This window comes from Artibeus jamaicensis, unplaced genomic scaffold (genome assembly GCF_021234435.1).
Source record: "Artibeus jamaicensis isolate MK-2021 breed Jamaican fruit bat unplaced genomic scaffold, CSHL_Jam_final scaffold_847, whole genome shotgun sequence".
Classification (NCBI taxonomy): Eukaryota; Metazoa; Chordata; class Mammalia; order Chiroptera; family Phyllostomidae; genus Artibeus; species Artibeus jamaicensis.
The window spans coordinates 2,065,006-2,084,068 of NW_026522057.1; the positions used below are offsets into that span (position 1 = coordinate 2,065,006).

At 54.5% G+C, this 19,063-nt stretch overlaps 1 protein-coding gene across 10 annotated transcripts in view; it reads left to right on the plus strand.

The window, feature by feature from the left end:
* ERI3 (ERI1 exoribonuclease family member 3) overlaps positions 1 to 18,800 on the plus strand; it is a 123,007-nt gene extending 104,207 nt beyond the window's left edge. For all 10 annotated transcript variants that reach the window (XM_053660364.1, XM_053660360.1, XM_053660361.1 and 7 more), the window contains one exon: positions 18,262 to 18,800. In XM_053660364.1, the coding sequence (XP_053516339.1) occupies positions 18,262 to 18,344 (83 nt within the window). In that variant the 3' untranslated portion in view covers positions 18,345 to 18,800. The remainder of the gene's footprint in view (positions 1 to 18,261) is intronic.
* Positions 18,801 to 19,063: the final 263 nt, after the last annotated feature.

A 19,063-nucleotide genomic window follows, 5' to 3' on the forward strand; every position in this document is an offset into this window, starting at 1 on the left:
CTGCTTCAGCCATCCGTGGCCGGGAGGGGAGAGCTCTGCCCGGCAGCCTTAGGGGGAAGTTGCAGAGATGGCTGGAGTACCTGCTTTCCTGGCACCCCCCCATCCCTGTCAGTGTGGTGCAGCCCAAAGAAAGTGAGACGGGCCGAAAGCCATGAGAAGAGAGAACTCTCCAGGCACCCACAGTCTCCACTGGCCTGCTTGGGTAGTGCTTGGGGGGAAGGGTGCACACCTTCCTCCCTGAGCTGGCACCCCTGGACCCCCGGGGACACCTCAGGACTTGGTCCTTGCTGACACTGTGCTCCAGTCTTCTGTGGCAACCACAGGTGGGAAGTGGCTAGATACATGAACGAGTGGACCGAAAGATGGATGGAGGAAGGTTCTGGTTCGTGTATGCATTTGTTCTCTGTGTGTGATGCACTGGGAAGTACAATCTTTGTTTCCCTACCTTCCTAGCCCCAGGCCCTAGCCCAGCCTCCCCTTGTCTCTCTCTGTATCTCCTGTCAAACCATCGCAGACGTAAATGACAAAGAAATCAGAAAGACAGATCAATGCTGGCCAAATTAGCACTTGCAGATAGACTGTGCGGGGATGTCAGCGCCCTGACCCCTGGTGATCTTGCAGCCTCCACCGCTGATATTATGCAAATTGCATCCATCTGGCAGGCCCCGCGTGCTTGCTGCTCCTACTCAGAGGAGTAATGGGCTGGGGGGTGGGCGGGAGGATTGGAGCAGGAGTCAGTGGAGTGAGTGTGTGCGTGTATGTGCATGTGTGAGTATGTGCTTGAGTGTGTATGAGGGTGTGTAGTGCCCACCAAGCACTGGGTGGTGATGGAGTGATTGACAGGGCAGATAAGGGGCTGCATTGGATTCCTTTGGGCTGGGGGATTAGGAGCAGCTACAGATGGGAGATAACTGGACTTCATTTCAGTTTATTTCCCTCCTTATCCCCTCTCCCCACCTTCACTCCCGAAAAACACAATCTCTCTAGTTTGCGTTTTCATCAATATTTGCAAGTCATTACCGCTGGTTTAAGGTGAGAGACAATGTCAGGGCCCAGGCCGTGCCAGCCACTTGCCCAGTCCCGCACAGGCCTGGTGCCCTGAGAATGGATGCCTAGAGCAGCCCAGACAGCCTGCACGCCCGTGGTACTCACGGCATCCCTTCTCCTTTGCCCACAGCACCCCCGGCTGATTCATACCCCACGGACCAGTCCTAATGACCTACCCCACCTGACCTAATGCCCCCTGACACAAAACTTAAGCTGGGCCCCTGTCCCTCCCACCTGTTGCTGCTGTGTGACATCCCTGCCTTCGAATTTAGGCTCCAGCTTAGGTGCTTCTGCCCCTGGGACTAGCTGTGCCCCTGGGAGCTGTTCTTCCTCTCCTGCGGGACTCTGGGCCCTTCCTCATAGCTCTTCCGGTCCTTAACACTATTGACCAGGGCCCAGGGTCCAGCTGGGAGAAGCAGGGCCTGTAGCCTGCAGTGAGGGGATCTGGTCTGGTCCGAACCCCCACCTATAGCAGTATCCTTCCACAGCATTTGTGGAGTGTCAGATGTAGTGAAGAAGACCTTGTCTTTTATCTCATTGAATCCGCAAACCATATGAGACAGAGGAATAGAAGTCATCAGCAGATAGGAAACTGAAGCTCAGGAAGGTTGTCATTCACCCAAGTCTGCAGAGCAAGGAAGTAGAGAGCTGGATTTAAACACGCATCTTTCTAGGGTCAGAGCTCTTAACAGCAAGCTGCATTGCCTCACCGCTATACCACCAACCCCAGACACTCGCATAGCACCACGCCTAGATCCGTTTAAAGGGGCCTTCCTTGTACCGTGGGCAAACAACTTGCTCAGCTTGTCGCCTCTGAGCACAAACTCTGACCCAGACCAGACCCCCCACCAGGCTGCACCAGACAGAAGGGAACAGGATTCAAACACATTCCGCTCTCAGGAGCTCTGTGTCTGAGACAATTGGGCTGTTGCAAGAAGGACACACAGATGACAGAATGCACTCAGCAGCTGAGCCTGCCCAGGGACATGTCACAGCACGTGGCGTCTGGGCTCCCGCAGCTCAGGCCAGCCGGCTGTGGTGGCTGAGGGCGTAGCTGTCCCAGAAGCCCCTCCAAAACTGGGTTCTGGCTGTACCAACCCACCAGGCAGGGTTGGGAGCCAGGAGTGTTGGGGACATGTCCAGGGACACGTGTGCAAGGGGAGCTTGTTCTAATGAGGAGAACATGGCTGCTAGTTAGGCGAGGGGCGGGCGGGGAGCCGCAGAGCTGATTGAAGGCAGGGGCAGGGGTCAGACAATTAGGCCCAGATCCGGCTGTTTGATGTGAGTTCTGAGGCCTCAAAGCCTCCCTTCAGCCCGCTCCCTCCACTCCCTCCTCTCCCTCCTCTTTCCTTTCTTCTTCTGCCCAAAGGCAGGAAGGATGGAAACGCTTACTCTCACTGTTACTATTATTAAACTCTGTGCCAGGCCAGCCAGACCCCAGGACTCCTGCCTACAGGGTCCCCCACTGCAGGTCCTCCGAGGCTCCTTGGACCCCATGGGGCATCTGGCCAGCAGCCAAGGCCAGCCTGAGGGCAGGGACAAGGTGAGGCCCAAGGCAGGGTAACACTTCTGCCTCTTTTGCTTTGGAGGTGGTAGTGAATGGGGCCTCCCAGGGACGATTTGGGCCTGGGGCTGCCAGGGCCATGTCGCAGGCCTGTTTTGACCATCATCATCTCCTGCAGCCATCTAGGTCTTTTCTGTTATCTTCTGGGCTTGGCCAGGTAAGGGCACGGCTTGTTCATGCTCATACCCCATCACACACAGAGTTGTCTGCAGCAATCACACTGAAACCTCGCCCTACTTTGTAGAGATACATAGAGCCCCACAGTACTGTCACACCAAAGCAGAGTGTCCCCCTACCCTAGCCCAGGTGTCATAACCCACATATTGTCACAGAATCCTACTCTAGTCACACACAGGGAGACAGGGCTGCAAAAGCCCTGACTGTCCCCTAGGCAGGGTCCTGGGAGCTAAGCACCTCCCCCAGAGTAGCTGGGAACTGCAGTAAGATCTTGTGTCCAGGGTGGGTGGGGACCTTCCAGTCCCCCATCCTAGGAAATGAGCCTTTCAGACCGGTGCTGACCAGAGGAAATCAGATTGGGGGGGCGGTGGGGAGAGGGAGGGTGGGAGCAGAGATAAATGTTAGCTCATTTCTTCCGTAATTAGTTACTCCCTCATCCCCGCGTTGTAATTGTGAACAAGCTGTAATGTTTAATTAGTCTGTAAATGAAACCCCAATTTCATAATGGCCTGGCTGACAGGGCTAAGTGAGCAGGGGAGGAGGGAAGGGGAAGGAATAGGGAGGGCTTGTGGGGGGGGGGGCGGGTTTGTGGGATCACCTCCTCTTCAGCCCCAGCCTGGCCTGGGAAGGGGGAGGCTGAGTGATTGGGTCCAGTATGCACACTCTGACTTTACTAGCCTCTCCACTGGCCCCTCGTACCAGAGAGAGGGAAGGGAAGGGCCCTGGAATCCTTGTTCCACCCTCCACACCTCCCCTTCAATTCTGTAGTTGTGATACCACAATCACAGCCCAACCTAGATGCTTCTGGTTGGAAAAGCTGACCCTGGCGGCCCAGGCCTGTGACCCCAATAAGAACAGTGCTTCCTTCCCAGGTCCAACCTTTCCTTTACCCAAATCAACCTGCTAAGAGGCCTTTGCTTAGCACTTGGATCTCAAGACTGGTCCTACACCTAAAGGAGCCAGTGATTGGCACAGGATAGGCCCCTCCCTCTCCAGTCCCACTGTTAGCAGATTCCGGCGTCCTTGCTGTGCTGACACCCGGCTTGGCCTTGTCTCAGTAGGTATCACAGCAGACTGTGATGAACTGGAACTGCCGCAGGGGGGAGCCCCTGGCCCCACTGCTGCCTCATCAGTCTCTCCCTGTCTCCCCCACAGCATCCTCACTGCCTGCACACACCCCACCCGCCTGCCGCAACCATAAATCTCAATTTACGAGGGTGGCTCTGATGGGGGAGGGAGGCCGTGCCGCTAATGACGGCTCCTCAGCCGGATTTTTCATGTTGCACAGTCATAAATTTTTAAGAACAGCATGGGCAGCATGTTAGCGAGTTATCGAGGCTGCCTCTGTGCTGGCTGCCTAGCTCCAAGAGAGCAAGCAGACTCTGGGTAGGGCAGACAAGGCGTTTGGGGCAGGGCTGGGGCCCAGCAGCCAGACTAGTGTGGAGACAAGGGTAAAGCTGGGCCAAGCAGGCAGCTAGCATGAGCCTTGGGACAAGGTGGGCAGTGCTGCCAGAGCAGCTGGGAGCCAGGTGCCTGGGTGGGGTCAGGCATGTGGGCGCACAGACCATGGTGTTGGGAGCCGCCGATGGACGCCTCTGCTCCAAGACTTGACACCGTGATGCATGGGGAGCCTAAAGACATACGGATTTTCAAAGTGGCCACTTTGAATAGAATTACAAACCCTAGCCGTGTGCACAACGAGGCCTCTGCCCTGGCAGAGCTTGGTTCATAAGCCAGGTGCCTTCTGGATTGTTCTTGGGAGCTAAGGTCCCTGGAGTCACCAAGAGAGGTTCCTAGGAAAATGCCTACAGAGGGGGTGGCTCTGTGGATGTCCTGGAGCCAGGTTCCTAGAGACAGGCTGACCTCATTCAAGTTAAGGCTTATCACTTCAACTTGGGGAGTCCTAGCTAAGCCACTCACCCCGCTGGGCCTCTGGTGCTTCCCCTTTAAAGTAGGGCTGACGATGGCTTCTACCTCCTCAGGCTTACTCTGAGGATTTGAAAGTGCGGTGAAACCCTGCGTGCAAGTTAGCGTGGTTGTCTACGCTAGGGGCGTTCTGAGAGGAGTGTCTGGGGGAAAGATTTATGCTGGGCACTCACTTTTGTTCCACCATTCATTCAGAAGGTGTGTGCTTGCTGAGGTCTTCTGGGTACCGGTCCACACTGGGTTTTCAGACTTGAGGGAAGTCCCTTCCTAGGACGTGGTGTGAGCACTTGTGGCTGAGGTTGCCAGCGTTCTCAACCCTGTGCCTGGTGTGCGCTCTGGGGCCATAGGCCAGATTCCCACCTCACCTCGGAGTGCTGAGAGGCCCCTCCCCAGCCCCCAGGCCAAATGCTCCTCAGAGTTCTCTCTCTGTGCAGTGGAGGGTCAGTGGTCTTGAACATCTCCTGGGAGCCCTGAGCACAGAGGGAAGATTAAAGGTTGCTCAGTCGGCAGCCTTGAGCATGCTGTTTGTATTGGGGTGTTTGAGCGACTCCACGGTAGTCCACTGCAACAGATGCTGGTTGTTGAGGGAGAAGAGCGTCCCCAGACTGGGCCTTGTCGGTACAGAGGCAGTCCCCTTCTCAAGCCACTCTCACGTTCCCTGTCCTCCAGCACAATGCCCACCCTCATCTCTTGGAACCTGCCAGGCCTTCTCTCACCTTAAGGTTTCCCACATTCATTTTTCCCTTGGGAGCCTCCATTCCCACCGCTTGGCCTAATTAATGCCCACTGACCCTTCAGAGCACAGCTCAAATTTGCTTCCCCAGGGAAGTCTTCCCCTTCCCCCTGTGCACTCCATTGCACCCCACACTCCGTTCACACACCATCACGGTCCTAATTAAGAGATGAGTTGTTTAATGCCTCTCTCCCCCATAGATTGTAAGTTCCCTGAGGGCATGAACTCACATCTGTTTTGTTCAGCTTATATCCCCAAAGCATACCATAGTATCTGACTCGTGTAGACAGATAGTAAATAAAACATATTGTTTTGCACAGAGTGAAATCGAGTGGAGATGGCCCCAGCCCACCCCTGTGTGCCAGGGCAGGGGAGGCAGGTAGGGAAGTGCCTGGAGCCGAGGTGGTTCCCATTAGTCCTCATGATTAATTCACAGCCACACTGTGATGGAGTGGGCTTGTCCCTAGTCAGCGCCTCCACTGGGGCCCACCTGTTAGCGACAAACAAACAAAGGGGATAAATAATGCATTGGGAACTGAGCCAGGCAAGGCGGTGGTATTGAAATTAATAGGGATTAGCTGAGCAGCTTGAGGATGAAATATTTACCAGGTGAGACTGGGCTTAGGGAGGGCAGCGCCCCTCCGAGTGAAGGCATAGCCAGACGCTTCTCTGGAGCATCGCTGGCGAGGACTGGGGAGCCCCAGCATCACCAGTGCAGCCCCCAGTGCCTTGGTTTGCAGGACAGGCAGGCTGCTGAGAACCCAGGCCCCAGCCAGCCTCCTGGCACAACAGGTTTTAGAGAAACTTAGATGCCAGGAAGGTGTGGAGGTGGGGAAGGGCCTAGAGCCCCAGGGCACTGTAGTCAGATGGGACCACGTCTGACTTTCAGGGAATGTCTAGGCTTCTGGCAGCTTCACCTATGATCTTGTCACACCACAGTTCCCTCTTTTTTCCTTCATCCTTCCATTCTTCCTCTTCATACATGTAGACTGGGAGCCTCTAGCATTAGTGCCTCGAGGGGTTTGTAGTCTAGCAGGGCATGACCCAGGCGGTCAGAATGGGGAAAGCAGAGAAGGGATTCTTAACACAAGTGTGGGAGTGCAGTCAAGGCCCCCAGGGAGTGACAGCAAGCCCAGGTCGTGCGGAATGCAGGGGAGCTGCGGGGGAGCTAGCGCCAGCTGAGAGGGGGAAGAAGTTCCAGGCAGCAGGAAGAGGGTATGAAAAAGCTGAGAGGCAAGAGAGCCTGAACCCCTCCCCCTGGTTCATCCAGCAGGGGAAGGGGACAGACAGGGCCCAGAGGGGAACCTGGCAGAACCCTGGGGCTCTCTAAAGGAGTCTGGACCCCGTCCTGAGAGCAGTGAGATGCTGATGGAGGTGGTGATGGTGGTGGTTTGTTGTTTTCATTATAACTCAGAACTTTTTACTTTGAACTAGTTCTACACCAGCAGAAAAGTTTCTGTGTATCTGCTACCTAGCCTTCTTCTTTAGTGTTAACATCTTATATTATTATCACAGTGCAATTATCAGCACTAGGAAATTCACATGAATGCTGCTCTTAACTAAAGACCTGATTAAATTTCACCAGTACTTCCACTAATGTCCTTCCTGGAACATTGAAGGGTTTTAAGACAGGGAGTGAAATTACAAGGTTTGTGGTTTTGACAGCCAATGTGGAAGAGACTGGCAGGGGCACGGCTGTTACCTGGGTGAACAGTGGAGGTGCCTGGACTGGGGTGGGAGTGGTCAGAATGCAGGTTTAGAAGAAATCAGAAGGTCTGTGTTAACCGAAACCTCAGTGATAGACTAGGTGGCCCGGGAAGAGAGCCAGTGGCAGCGCCGAGTGGCACCCATGTCTTAGGGCCCGTCAGAAATAGAGGCGTGCACAAAGGAGCTGCAGGACCTTTGGCTGGAGAGAAGGTGGTGTCCCTGAAGCCAAGAGAAGAACATTTCAGGGTGTCAGTCAACTGGGTCGGGTCCATCTAAACCTGAGGAGCTTCTGCGGGACTTCACCCCTTGAGGTCTCAGTGATCACAGAGGAAGCAGCTTGGTAAAGCAGCGGTGGGGGTCAGGTTGCAGGGTGGGAGATGAGTGAATGGGCCCCTGAGTGTTAACAGCTCTGAAGTTTGGCGGTGAATGGGAGAAGTTGAATACTAGCCACACGGGAAAGGGGGTTGAAGGGAAGTTGTTTTAAAGACAGGGGAAGTTTAATGTATTACATGCTGATGTGAAGGAACCAGTGGGGAAGAAACAGTTGGGGTCACTCATGGTGGCAGGCCCCTGCAGAGGCCGTGGGGCTGGACTCCCGACCCAGGCAGAGCAGAGGGATGGGCTTTAGAAGTGATATCAGGACGGTGCTGCCGTGGGACAGGAGGAAAGGGGAGAACGGGCACAGACAATGGAGGGGCGTCCGTACTTCCTGTGAGCTAGGAGGAGAGCGCGTGGGAGAGGGGCAGGGGTGATGTGGGACGTGGGCATTGGAGATAGTGGCAGGTAAATAAAATTTGAAATTGCCACTAGGGAGAAATGGGAAGAGAGCGTGCACACTGACCAGATTGGCAGTTTTACACACCCAGTTGAGGCCAATGAGTGTGATTTTATGAGTGGCATGAATCTGTATGGTTATGGTTTTCTTTAATCACACTCAGCCCAGATGCAGACATAGGGAAGGCAGACTTTGGGTTTCCCCAGGCAAGGGTGAGGGGAAGGAAGAAGGAGCAGGAGAGCTGAGAATACTGGCAAGCATGGAATCCGGGTTCCAAAGTGAGGTGGGTCAGTTGTGTTGCTAGGACAGAGATTACTTGGTGCATACCCGATATCCATTGTCCTTCTTCCTCACTAAATAGAGCTCCTGTGCAGTACGGTGTAGCAGTGTGTGCCCCGTTAAAAGACTGGTTTTTTCCGCCTCTCCTACAGTTGGGTATGATCATGTTTCTGAGTTGTGTCCAGTAAGATAAAAAGGAAGTGTTGTGTGGGATCTACAGGAACAGTACTTAAAAGGAATCCACTCAGCTAGACAATACATTACTCTCGCTTTTCCTTCTTCCTCTTTCCTAAAATGTGGATGTGATGGTTGGAGCTCCAGCAGCCATTTTGAACCATGAGATAATTTGGAAATGAGAAACAACATGCTGAGAAGGGCAGGGTGGAGGGAAGCAGCCCAAGTCTCCGATGACTTTGTGGAGCTGTGGGGCTTTTCCCCACTCTCCTGCCCCAAGCTACAGACTCTGTGAGTGACGTTGTGTTTTCTTCCCTCTCTATTTTCACATGGGTTCCCATCTACACTTGACTCCTTTTGTCATTTTAGTAACAGGGCCTATAACCTGAGATACAGCGGGAAACAATTCGGTCATATGAGAGAGAGAGAGCGCAGTAAGGGCTACCACTGTCCTGGCCGGAAGTGTCAGGTCCTCCTCAGGACATCACATTACAGGGTATGTCCTTCTCTTTTCTGCCTTTAAATTCTGTATCAGCTAGTGTGCTTCCTGCTACCAGAAAGAGAAACTCAGTTTAAAATATCTTAAATAATAAGAGGGTTTATTACCTCATAAAAGTCCGTGGGTGAAGTGACCCTCAGGTTGGTTAATTCAGCATCTCAGCAACATCATCAAGGACCCAGATTTCTTCCTTTTTTTTTTATCTTTTGATCTTCAGTGTGTTCTCAGTAGGCTAACTCCCTGCAGGGTGGAAGGTGGCTTCTGCAGTCCCAGACATGTGTAAACATGAAGATGAGCAGCAGAATATAAAGGGGTGTCTCCCCCTTGTGCTGCTTTTCTTCAGGGTGAAGAAGTTTCCCATGAAGATCTTTCAGCAAACTTGCCCTCCTGTCTCAGTAACCAGAACACATGGTCACCCCTAAGTCAGTGCCTGGCAAGGGGATTAGGGGCACCACAAATGGCTCAGACCATGAAGCATGCACCCTGGTCACGTGTGTGAGGGAGGAGTGGACCCTGCCAGCTTGGCAGAAGGGGAAGGGCTGTTGGGTAAGTAATGAAAAGTGGACAGGGCACCAGGTGAAGGCAGGAGGGGTGCTGCGCAGGGAGAGGCCAGGTATACATGGTTACAAGTGAGGTGAAGGGAAAGTGTGTTATCGTCAGAAACTGGGAATATTCAAATTTAATATTTCAAAGGAAGAGCAGGAGAGATTATGAAAAAGGTTGAGGATATGACTGGAAATGATGAAATAAGATGAAACGGACAAGGTCATGAGTGCTGAGGTCCAAGAACCAAGAAGTTGGTAGCATGTTCCTCAAAGGACAAGGCGTAGAGGCTGTCACAGGCAGGTCTCAGGCGGGAGGTGGCCACAGTCTGGACTGATGACACATGCTCACGAGACGTTCCCCAGGTGGCCTGCTGGCACCAGGCTCTGTGCCTGGGGCAGCACAGGTGAGGAGCCCGCCCCCTCTGTATCCAGGTGTCCTCATTTTGGAAAGCATCTGCCCTGGTTAGTTGGGACATCGAGGAAGGGGGTGAGGCCCCGTCACCTTCCTGTTAGAGCCACTCAAGGACCCCGAGGAGACGTCCCACAGGAGACTTCTTAGGGGCAGGTTAAAGCGGGAGCTTAGTCGGAGCACAGGTGGCCACCTGGTGTGCTCAGCTGTTCTCAGTTGCCACCTCTTCCCCTCACCCTGGCCAGGTCCCCTTCACTCGGCCTTAGCTTCTGCTCTGGTACTTCAGGCTGTGGCATCCCAGAGCCAGGAGGGGGTGAGGCTTCTTGGCCGCTCTGCCTGGGTGGGGCCTTGGCTGGGAATAAGTGGGGGGAGGCGGACACCCATTGTAATGGCCAGAGCAGCCGCCCTGTTACTGCGGCGTATTTCACTTTTAATTCTGACATATAATGTAATGATCTTTTTTAAGGCCCGATGATATTATCTGCCTGACTAGATTATTGAGTCTTCATCATCTCCAGATAAATTTATGGCCAGGACGAGGCTCAGGATTTATCATCAGTCAATAGAGCTCGATACTCTAACAAGGCGTGTAATAAGATATACATATTTAATGATCCAAGGGGAGGAGCGCTAATGGGAGCCCAGAGTGAGTGGTCCGCAGGGCTGGGGCTCTGCCCTGGGGCTGCCATAGCTGCAGGGGCATGGACGTCACCTTTGCCCTGTGGTCCCCAACTCTGGCCTTTCTCAGGACTGCCAGTCTCCTCCTGGTCAAGACTCTGAGGGAGAGGCAGACGGGGACAGGGAGAGGCGACCCCGAGGACAGTGTCCAAGCTGGGGCCTAGGCCTCTCTGGCCCAAAGGGTGCATGCACCCCACTGGAGGGCTCTCCCTGCTTCTAGGCCACTGAGGGGTTGGGGGCCCCCTCAGACCTGTGCACCGAGGCCCCTGAGCACGAGGGCGGCCCGTAAGGGGAGGGAGTGCCGGGGCTGCGTGCCTAGGCCGCTGATGGTGACGGATGGTTTTTCATTACAGCCTCTCAGGTCCTGCCCGCGCCCTGTGTGGAAATTCTATTTATTCCCTAATTTGTAAAAATTCCCTCTTTATCTGATCCCAATCAGGGCGGGGTAATTGGCTCTCTGGGGCAGCGGCTGGGGTCCTTGATGAAGAGCTATGTGGATGTACCCAGCCCGGCCCCCACCCGGCCCGCCACCAGGGCCCACAATTAATAATGATTTGCAAATGGCAGACAAGCAATAACACAGAAAGATGTGGCGTCCGCGCTGCCTCTTCATTTCCTCCCCTTGCAGATATAAATGGCCACAGAACAAAAACCCAGCACTATAAATTCTGGAATTAGTTATTCACTGGGATAAATGGGGCCTGGAGCCACCAGCCCTCCTCCTGCCGCCCTCTTGCCTCCTCTCCCCGCTCCAGGTCTGCAGCCCCAGGTGTGTCCCAAGCCTGGCCCCTGGCTCCTCAGCATCTCAGGCCCCCGACTCAGGTCCCCAGCTTCCTCCCAGCCCCTTCCCCACCACTCTAGCTGCCCCCTCCTGTGTGGCCCAAAGTGGGGTGGGGTCACCTTCTCTGGGGCTCTAGCTTCCTCAGCCTTCACCTCCTCTCACTGACCATCCTGGCTTCGGTCCCCACTTTGCCCTGGGACTTGAATGGAGTTAACAACCCGGCAGGCCTGTGAGTCTGGGTCAGGGTCAGGTGTTGGGCTTAGGTGTCATCTTTGGCTTTTGGGACCAGCCTAGTCACTTGCCTGGCCACGTCTGAGTCAGGCCCCCGGTGGCGGATGTGATGGAAGTGATGAGAGGTTTGATGCTGTGCTCACCGGTCCAGCTGTGGTGGGATGTTGGCTGGCACGGACGTCTCCAGGCTCCCTGCCCTCTCGGCCAGGCGCATCCTCTCCCCACCCCCCAAGTGGCTGTGAGCTGGCGGGTAATGGGCGTGTAATGGCCTCATTTCCATGCCCGGCCTCCAGGAGCGGCGGTAAGTGTTTGATTGCCTTAATTTCCAAACACATCATTATCCCAGCTTTACCAGCGCTTAATAAACACTTTATGAGGATTTTTTTAAAAACATCTTCGGTCCGCATACTTCTCTGAAGTGATAAACTCTAATTAAGTCTAATATTTAAAAATATGGTAATGGTGAGTTGTTTGAATAAGTGGACTGCATTTCTGTAATTTCATTATTACGTAAAACACGCTAATTATTTGGAGCGCGCTTATTATGGAGAGAGAAATAGCCTGCTAATCAAGATGAAATTGCCTTTCCCCCTTATTGTGGAACTGCCGTCATCCTTCACCATCAGCCCTGTGGCACCTCCGGGCACCTCGGTGGGGTGGGGGGTGGGGGGGCACTGAAGAAGGGGTCACTTTGGAGTTGAGGCTCTAAGGACCCCGCCTGGGGGGAGGGGAGGGAGCTGTGGGAGCCGCGTCTGTGGAGAGATGGAGGGGGCGTAAGGCGGGGCGTAAGGCAGGCTGCGCGCTGCGCTGTCTGGGTCCCAAGGCCTGTGGGCCATGTCGGGACAAGAAGTAAGACATCCTCAGAGTGTTACCGTTAGAGTAACTGTATTTTTATCGGGTGTTATTAGAATAACAACAACAATAATAACTAACCTAGACACTGTCTTAAGCACTTCACAAACAAAAACTCATTTCATCTTTTTAACAACCCTTTGAGGGGAATAATTGCTGTAATTACCATTTTTATTCCCATTTTAGAGAAGAAGGAATTGAAACCAGAAAGGTTAAACAAAGTACAGTAATTTGCTCAAGTTCAGTTATTAACCGGTGGAGTCTGGATTCGAACCCAGAATGTAAGGATATACAGGGTCCCTCTGGTGGTTCAATCCTAAATTTACTGCCTTGACCCCATCACCCACTCCCCACCCCCTGGCCATCCTCCCAGCATAGAGTGGCCAATTCAGCAAATAAAAATATAGGACACCAGTTACATCAGAATTTTAGATAAGACCACACTAGCTTTTTAGTATGCATATGCCCCCTGTGAAGCTGGACACGCCTGTGTCCTGAGGGCTGGGCGTGACCCACTGGCCCTTCGGCCCAGATATCCAGGCAGATGGCCGAGATGTGGGAAGAAACCAGCTCCCGGAGTGTCTGCACACCAGGGCCCTTGCTCTCTCATTCCTGCCATGGCTCCTGCTCCTGACACTTTTCTCCCCACCCCCCCTGTGCTGGTCCCTGCTCCACGGGTTCGCCCTGTTCCGCCAGCTCCCGGGGTCACTAACAAGTTGTATTACCGGGCTGAGCTTCCAGGCAGGAGGCCTCAGCCTGTCTCCCTGCGGCCCCTGATGTTCCCCCGCCATGTTGGTTGCTTCTCGTTCATTCTCCTTCCTGGCTCCATAGGCCCGTGTGTGGGAATTGTGTGTGTGATGGAGGCGTCGTTTCAAGGGGCGGGGAAAGTGCAGATAGTCCAGTCAGTGTGGAGAGGACAGCCAGCTGTCCTCTAGTGAGAAAACAGAGCCTCTGTTTCTCACCGTATACAGAGTAAATTCCAGTTTGAAAGTACAAAAACAAAGTGTTAGAAGAAAATATACGATAGTTTTGTAATAAAACTAGGGTGGGTAAGACCTTTTAGAGCAAGATGCAAAGCCTAGAAGCCATAAAGGAAATGTCTGGTAAGTTCGATGTCCTGAAGGAACCTCAAGACTTGCCACATCCGGAGCTAAGTTCGTCACCGCCTCAAACCTGTGCTCTCTCTTGGTTTGCTTTCTCTCAGTGAGTGGCACTACGGTCCTAGACTGCTCCCTCCTCCAGCCCTTCCAATCACCTCATGAAGGTTTGCTTGCTGTATTTCCTAAAAACCTTCCCGCCTGCATCCACTTCTCCATGTCACTGATAGGTTTCCTCCACCAGCGGCCAAGCTCTGGGCCAGCACTTCTGGCCTGGACCATTGTACCATCGGCTCGTTGGTGTCTCTGCCTTGAGGACTAATCTAACGGTAATTCTGAAACACAGATCAGTCCAGTTACACTCCTCCTTAAACACGTGTCTCCCTGTCATTCCCAGAATAATAAAATCCTAAACTCCTTAGGTCAGTATTCAGGGCTTTCTGGGGTAAAGGATTCTGGCCGGTCACTGCTGACCTCACTAGCTTCATCTCTTGCCCCTCACTCCCCTGCCTCCTCTTCATCATGCCCCTTCACCACCTGCCAAACTTAGTTGTTTTTGGACACTCCACCTTCCCCTCTGGAATGTGCCTGTGCTGTTCACCACGCAGGGACGCTTCCCTTACTTCCTCTCCAGCTTGCTTGCTAGCCCCTCCCACATGCCCTCGAACCTCTGCTTAACTTCGTCCTGTCCTCCTGGGAACCCCTTCCTGATCCTCACACTGCAGGAGAGACCTTTCTGTGCCTCCTTTTCTCACAGCACTGTTCCCACTGCACCACCTACAGGTCTGTCTGCGCTCTCGGAGGGCAGGGAGCTGCAGAACTTGTGCAGCCCTGGGCCCACTGTGGCCCACCTACACCCAGCAGCACACAGGTGTCAGTGTGGGCTGACCGGGTGAGCACACAAATGACCCTCCAAGACATTCCTTGGGCCCCATCCCTCCTGGGGGTGGCCCTGGTCCAGGCCCTGTTCCCTGTCCCTGTCCTTTACTGCTCAATTCCTAGACAGGTGCAGCTAACTGGAGCATGTCAGCCTCAGGCGATTGCCCTCTATGAGCTCTCACGGGGTGTCCTCAGTGACCTGAGCCACCTTCCACTAGCAGCTCCTTTGCTGAGCAGATACAGGATCCCCCTTGGGCCCAGCCAACAAGCTGAGCCTTCATTAGGCACTAGCTCCACTCACCTCTCAGGGATTTATACCACTGCACCCCTCCCATTATGGTCTTGGCAATATAAAAATAGTTCCAACATTAAGAATATTAATGCCCATGAGAAGAGGATCATTTTTTTTTTCACAAGTTGATGACCCTGCAGGAAAATAAAACAGCTTAGACTTCTAGGATTTGGAGTGAGGAAGACATTCTTGGAGACCTTCAATGTGAGCACAAGGCTGTGGCCTGCCTCCACTGGCCCCCCACCACCACGTACCAGTCTCAAGCTCACCTCATTAGCTCAGTGAGAGGTGCCACAAGATGGGGCTACTGGTCCTGGTGGCCCCAGGGCTTCAGAGCAGAGGACTCTGAGAGGCTCACCCTGCTGCTCTCTGCATGCCTGTTGAAAGACCCAGATCTGTTTCCACCCTGCTTCTGCCCAGTTTTCTCGTTTTCTTTCTATGCCATTGATTAAACTAGTCATGAATGGGTTGCACTGACTCTTAACAGAGGCTTCAAGGGCTGGAGAGAGCCTGCACTGGCATGTGCTGCTGTGCCACGGATGTGCTGGGTGAACTGAAGCGAGGTCTCTCCCAGTCTGGGTCTCTTTCTTCATTGTAGTGGAGCAGTGGCAGCAATGTAGACTCCACAATCCCCAGTGCACAGGACCAGCAGTCAGTCAGCGTTGGCGGAGTGAAGGGCTGGCGAACTTGAATGAGGTCGACTGTCATTTGAGTTCGACAGCCCCTAAGTCATCTGTGCCATAGATTGTACAGTGTATGCTTCCTCACCATTGGGTCATCTGGAAAGTTAGTCTTGCTTTCCCTTCGAAGAGAAGAGACATTCCAAACACGAAGCACCAAGACCTGTGGGTGCATCACCTGTTCAACCCTTGTCAGACTGAGGCAGCGTCCACTGTCGCCCCCTAGTGGGAGAACCTGAAGTTCGGAGAAACGGCTCACTGCAGGGCATGCAGCGAAGTGGGGCAAAGACTCCAAACAGGTCTCACTCCAGAGCCTGCCTTGTCATTGTCAGAAAACAGGAAGTGGAAGACAGGTTAGGGCTTTAAAGAGGAAAGGATGGTGTAATCAGATTTGTGTAAGAAAGATTACTAAAGTAACGAGAATGGATTAGAGAGGAAAAGAGGACAAGTTACTGTAAAAGTGAGAAATGATGGGCTGGTTTGGTGGGGGGGGGGGGCAGGGGCCTGCCTGAATGATGGGTATTAGATGATTAGACAGAAAATAAAATAAAATTTGTAGTTCACGCTTGAGTAGATTTGGGGAGCAAAGGAGAAGGTGAGGTGTCAGGCCTGACTCAGGTTTCTCATTTGGTTATTTGAGGGTCTTTCACTGAGATGGGGGCACAGGGCAGTAAAGAGGTCTGGGGAAGACAAGCAGGTGATTACAGGTGTTTGGAGTTCGTGTCAATATCTAGAAAGTGCCGTTACAGCATTTGGACCTGTGGTCTGGAGCTCAGGGGAGAGCCATAGGCAGGGCCGGTGTGCTGCCCAGGTAGCCCACACTCCATCCAGTGTGTCGAGCTGGGAGAGGTCAAGGATGGAGACAGGCACGTGAATCTTCTCCCAGCTCCGGGTGAGGCACAGGTGGGAGGTCAGTGCTTGCCCTCTGGATGGCTGGTGACCTGAGGGAAGAAGGGGCTGGGCACTTTCTCTTGAGGGGGGGGGAGGCAGATTGAGTGATTTGTCCAGCAATGAGGGAGGAGCCAGATGAAGTCAATAGAAAACTAATTTTCTTTTCTGCTGGAAGAAATGAGGTGTGTGGCTGCTGGGTAATTGCAGATAACGAGGGGACTTATTCTTAATATGCAGAGCGGCCATGGTCCCCAAGTGCAGGAGACAGGACGGGAGGTGCCTGATAAGACCAGCCTTCTTTCGGAAGAAACCGTCCTTTCACAGCCCTGGGCCCTCTCCTGAACCATACCCCCTCCCAGGGTTCTTCCTGTCCCACTCCCGCCCTGCCCCTCCTGCCCCACTCCCAGCCAACTGCCCACCTCCTGTCACAGCCCCCTCCCTCCACCCCCCCCCCCAACAGCACGGGCATATACGCTAAGGGAGACAAATGACAGGGCCTCAGATGAGCGGGGCGCGTGTCCGGCCCATAAACCACAGGGACGGGTCACATCTGGAGTTGCCATGGCCGCCACCACCTACCCATCTGTCTTCCCTCTGTTCTGCCTCAGACCAACCCTTGTGACTTCCAGAGTCCCTGGAAGAACAAGGTGTCCCTGTGTCTCAGTCCTGGGTCGCCTCTCCACGCCCACGCCCACCGTCAACACATTCATGTTGAACTCTGCGGAACAGGCCTGGTGCGACGCATCCAGCCTGTGCAGGGGCTGCAGAGCTGGTGGCTGGCTGACCAGAACCTCACTCCACTCTCATGACTTTTCTGGCTTTGGTGGATCCCCTTCCCTAGTCTGAGGTCCTGGAAGGGACAGGTGGGGGACTCCGTGGCTCAGTGAAAGGGGTTGGTCCTTGACAGCTGTGGAGGCCTCCTGACCCTGCCTTGACCTTACCACCCCTCACATTTCTGACTATGACATTGATGTACAATACTTCTGCTGTCTGAGCCATCGATCCCAGGAGGGTTGGTGGCGGCTGAGGCCCTGGTTATGGCCGAGAAGCAGCTGCGGTGGGAGGAGAGGCTGGTGGAGGGACAGGGAGCTGGCAGCTGCTCCGCACAGTGGGAGAACACCCAGGCACTTGGGCCATTTCTGTGCCAGGTATAGTAGTGTATGTATGTAGTAGGCCAAGTTCTGGGCAGTTCAGCGTGCTGCTGGTGGGGACAGATCTCACCCTGGCCCGTGACACGGGGAACAATGCTGGCAGAACTGCCACAAGAGGCTGGCAGACACGACACATTTAACCTGGGATGCAGCCGGCAGGGCTGGAGCCTGACCGGCATGTGGGCTCGGGTGTATCGGGTCAGAGGCTGCTGGCCAGGGCACCAGGGAACCAAAGCCGGACCCTCTCCACTGGCCTGGGGCTACACGGGAGCAGGTGTCCAGTCCGGCTGCCGTTTGAGCCCATGAGCCTGGGACTTGGGGCAGGTGTCATCCAGGGCCCTGGCCCAGAAGTGCCAAGGCTTGTGCCTTGTCACCAGTGATGATGGCCCGGGCCACATCTCCCACACACACACAAGTGCTGGCAAAGTCACCCTGGCCGTGGGTGTGATGAATGGTCGCACAGTAATGAAATGGAGACATCAAGGCGGGTGGCGGGAAGACGGAGTGTGGCGGACAGGCCGTCCCCACGCGGCGGCAACAAGAAGGATCGCCCAGCGGCCGGGGGCCGTCAAGGGAGAAATTACACATTTACTCTGCCTTTTTCTTACTGCGACGGCGCCCATACATCACTGCTGGGGCAGGGGCGGGACACGCCGGCCAATTTCCAGCATGAATTATGGGACCGAGAAGCACTAAGACCAGGCTTCCCGCCGGGCCAGCATCACCCAGCCCACCCTAAAGCTGGAGGTGCTGCCACAAGGGCACAGGCCCCTGGTTTAGAGTCCGGCTCCTGCATCTGACCCTGCTTCCCACCCCCACCCATTTGAGAACACCTGTGGGCGTGGAAGGGGAGCATCTGGGGCCCCTCTGAATGTCTTCCCTTCCTCTTTTTAGATGACTGCAAGAACATCGCCAACATCATGAAGACACTTGCATATCGAGGCTTCATCTTCAAGCAGACATCAAAGCCGTTCTGATGGGCCGAGGACAGGATGGGGCAGTACAGGGTAGCTGCTTGGCCCAGCCCAGAACCTCCTCCCCCTCACCAGAGGGGAAAGGGAGAGTAGTGCAGCGCTGCGTCCAGTGTCCCCGCCTGCCCTGTGGGCTTGCGCCCTAGGTAAGGGCTTGGCCACCTGGTCCCTCCTGAGCAGATACTTTGTGGCCCCCACCCCCACCCCTCCACCTCAGCCCAGTATCAGCCCCCCACATTATGGGCCTGGGCTAGGGCGACCCAGGTACTCACCGCCTCCTCCCTGGTACACAGGCTTCTGCTGGGGCCACCAAGCCCTCCTGTGCCCCCTCCTATCTGTAGTGCATGGTGTGTGGTGCCCCCAGGGCTCCAGGACAGGTCAGGCCCCACCTTGTGTCCGCCCCATCCCCGTTGTGAACGTGCCGCTGAATAAAGTCGGGGAAATGGGCCCTGGGTGTGTGGACCAGGTGTGCGTGCCTGATGCCATCAGGAAGGGTAGGGGTCAGAGCTTGTTCCAGGCTGCTGTGGGCTCGAGGCCACCAGTGTGGCTAATTGTCACCAGGGTACCTCTGACAGCCTCACTGAATATGCACATGGCCACAGGGACTGAGCATGGGGCTGCTGGAAGCTGCTGGGTCTGAGGCCACTGCTGCCCGAGGCCCTGCTGCATGCGGAACCACGGGTGTTCCTAGGCACAGGTGTCCGGGCAACGTGAATGCTGATTAG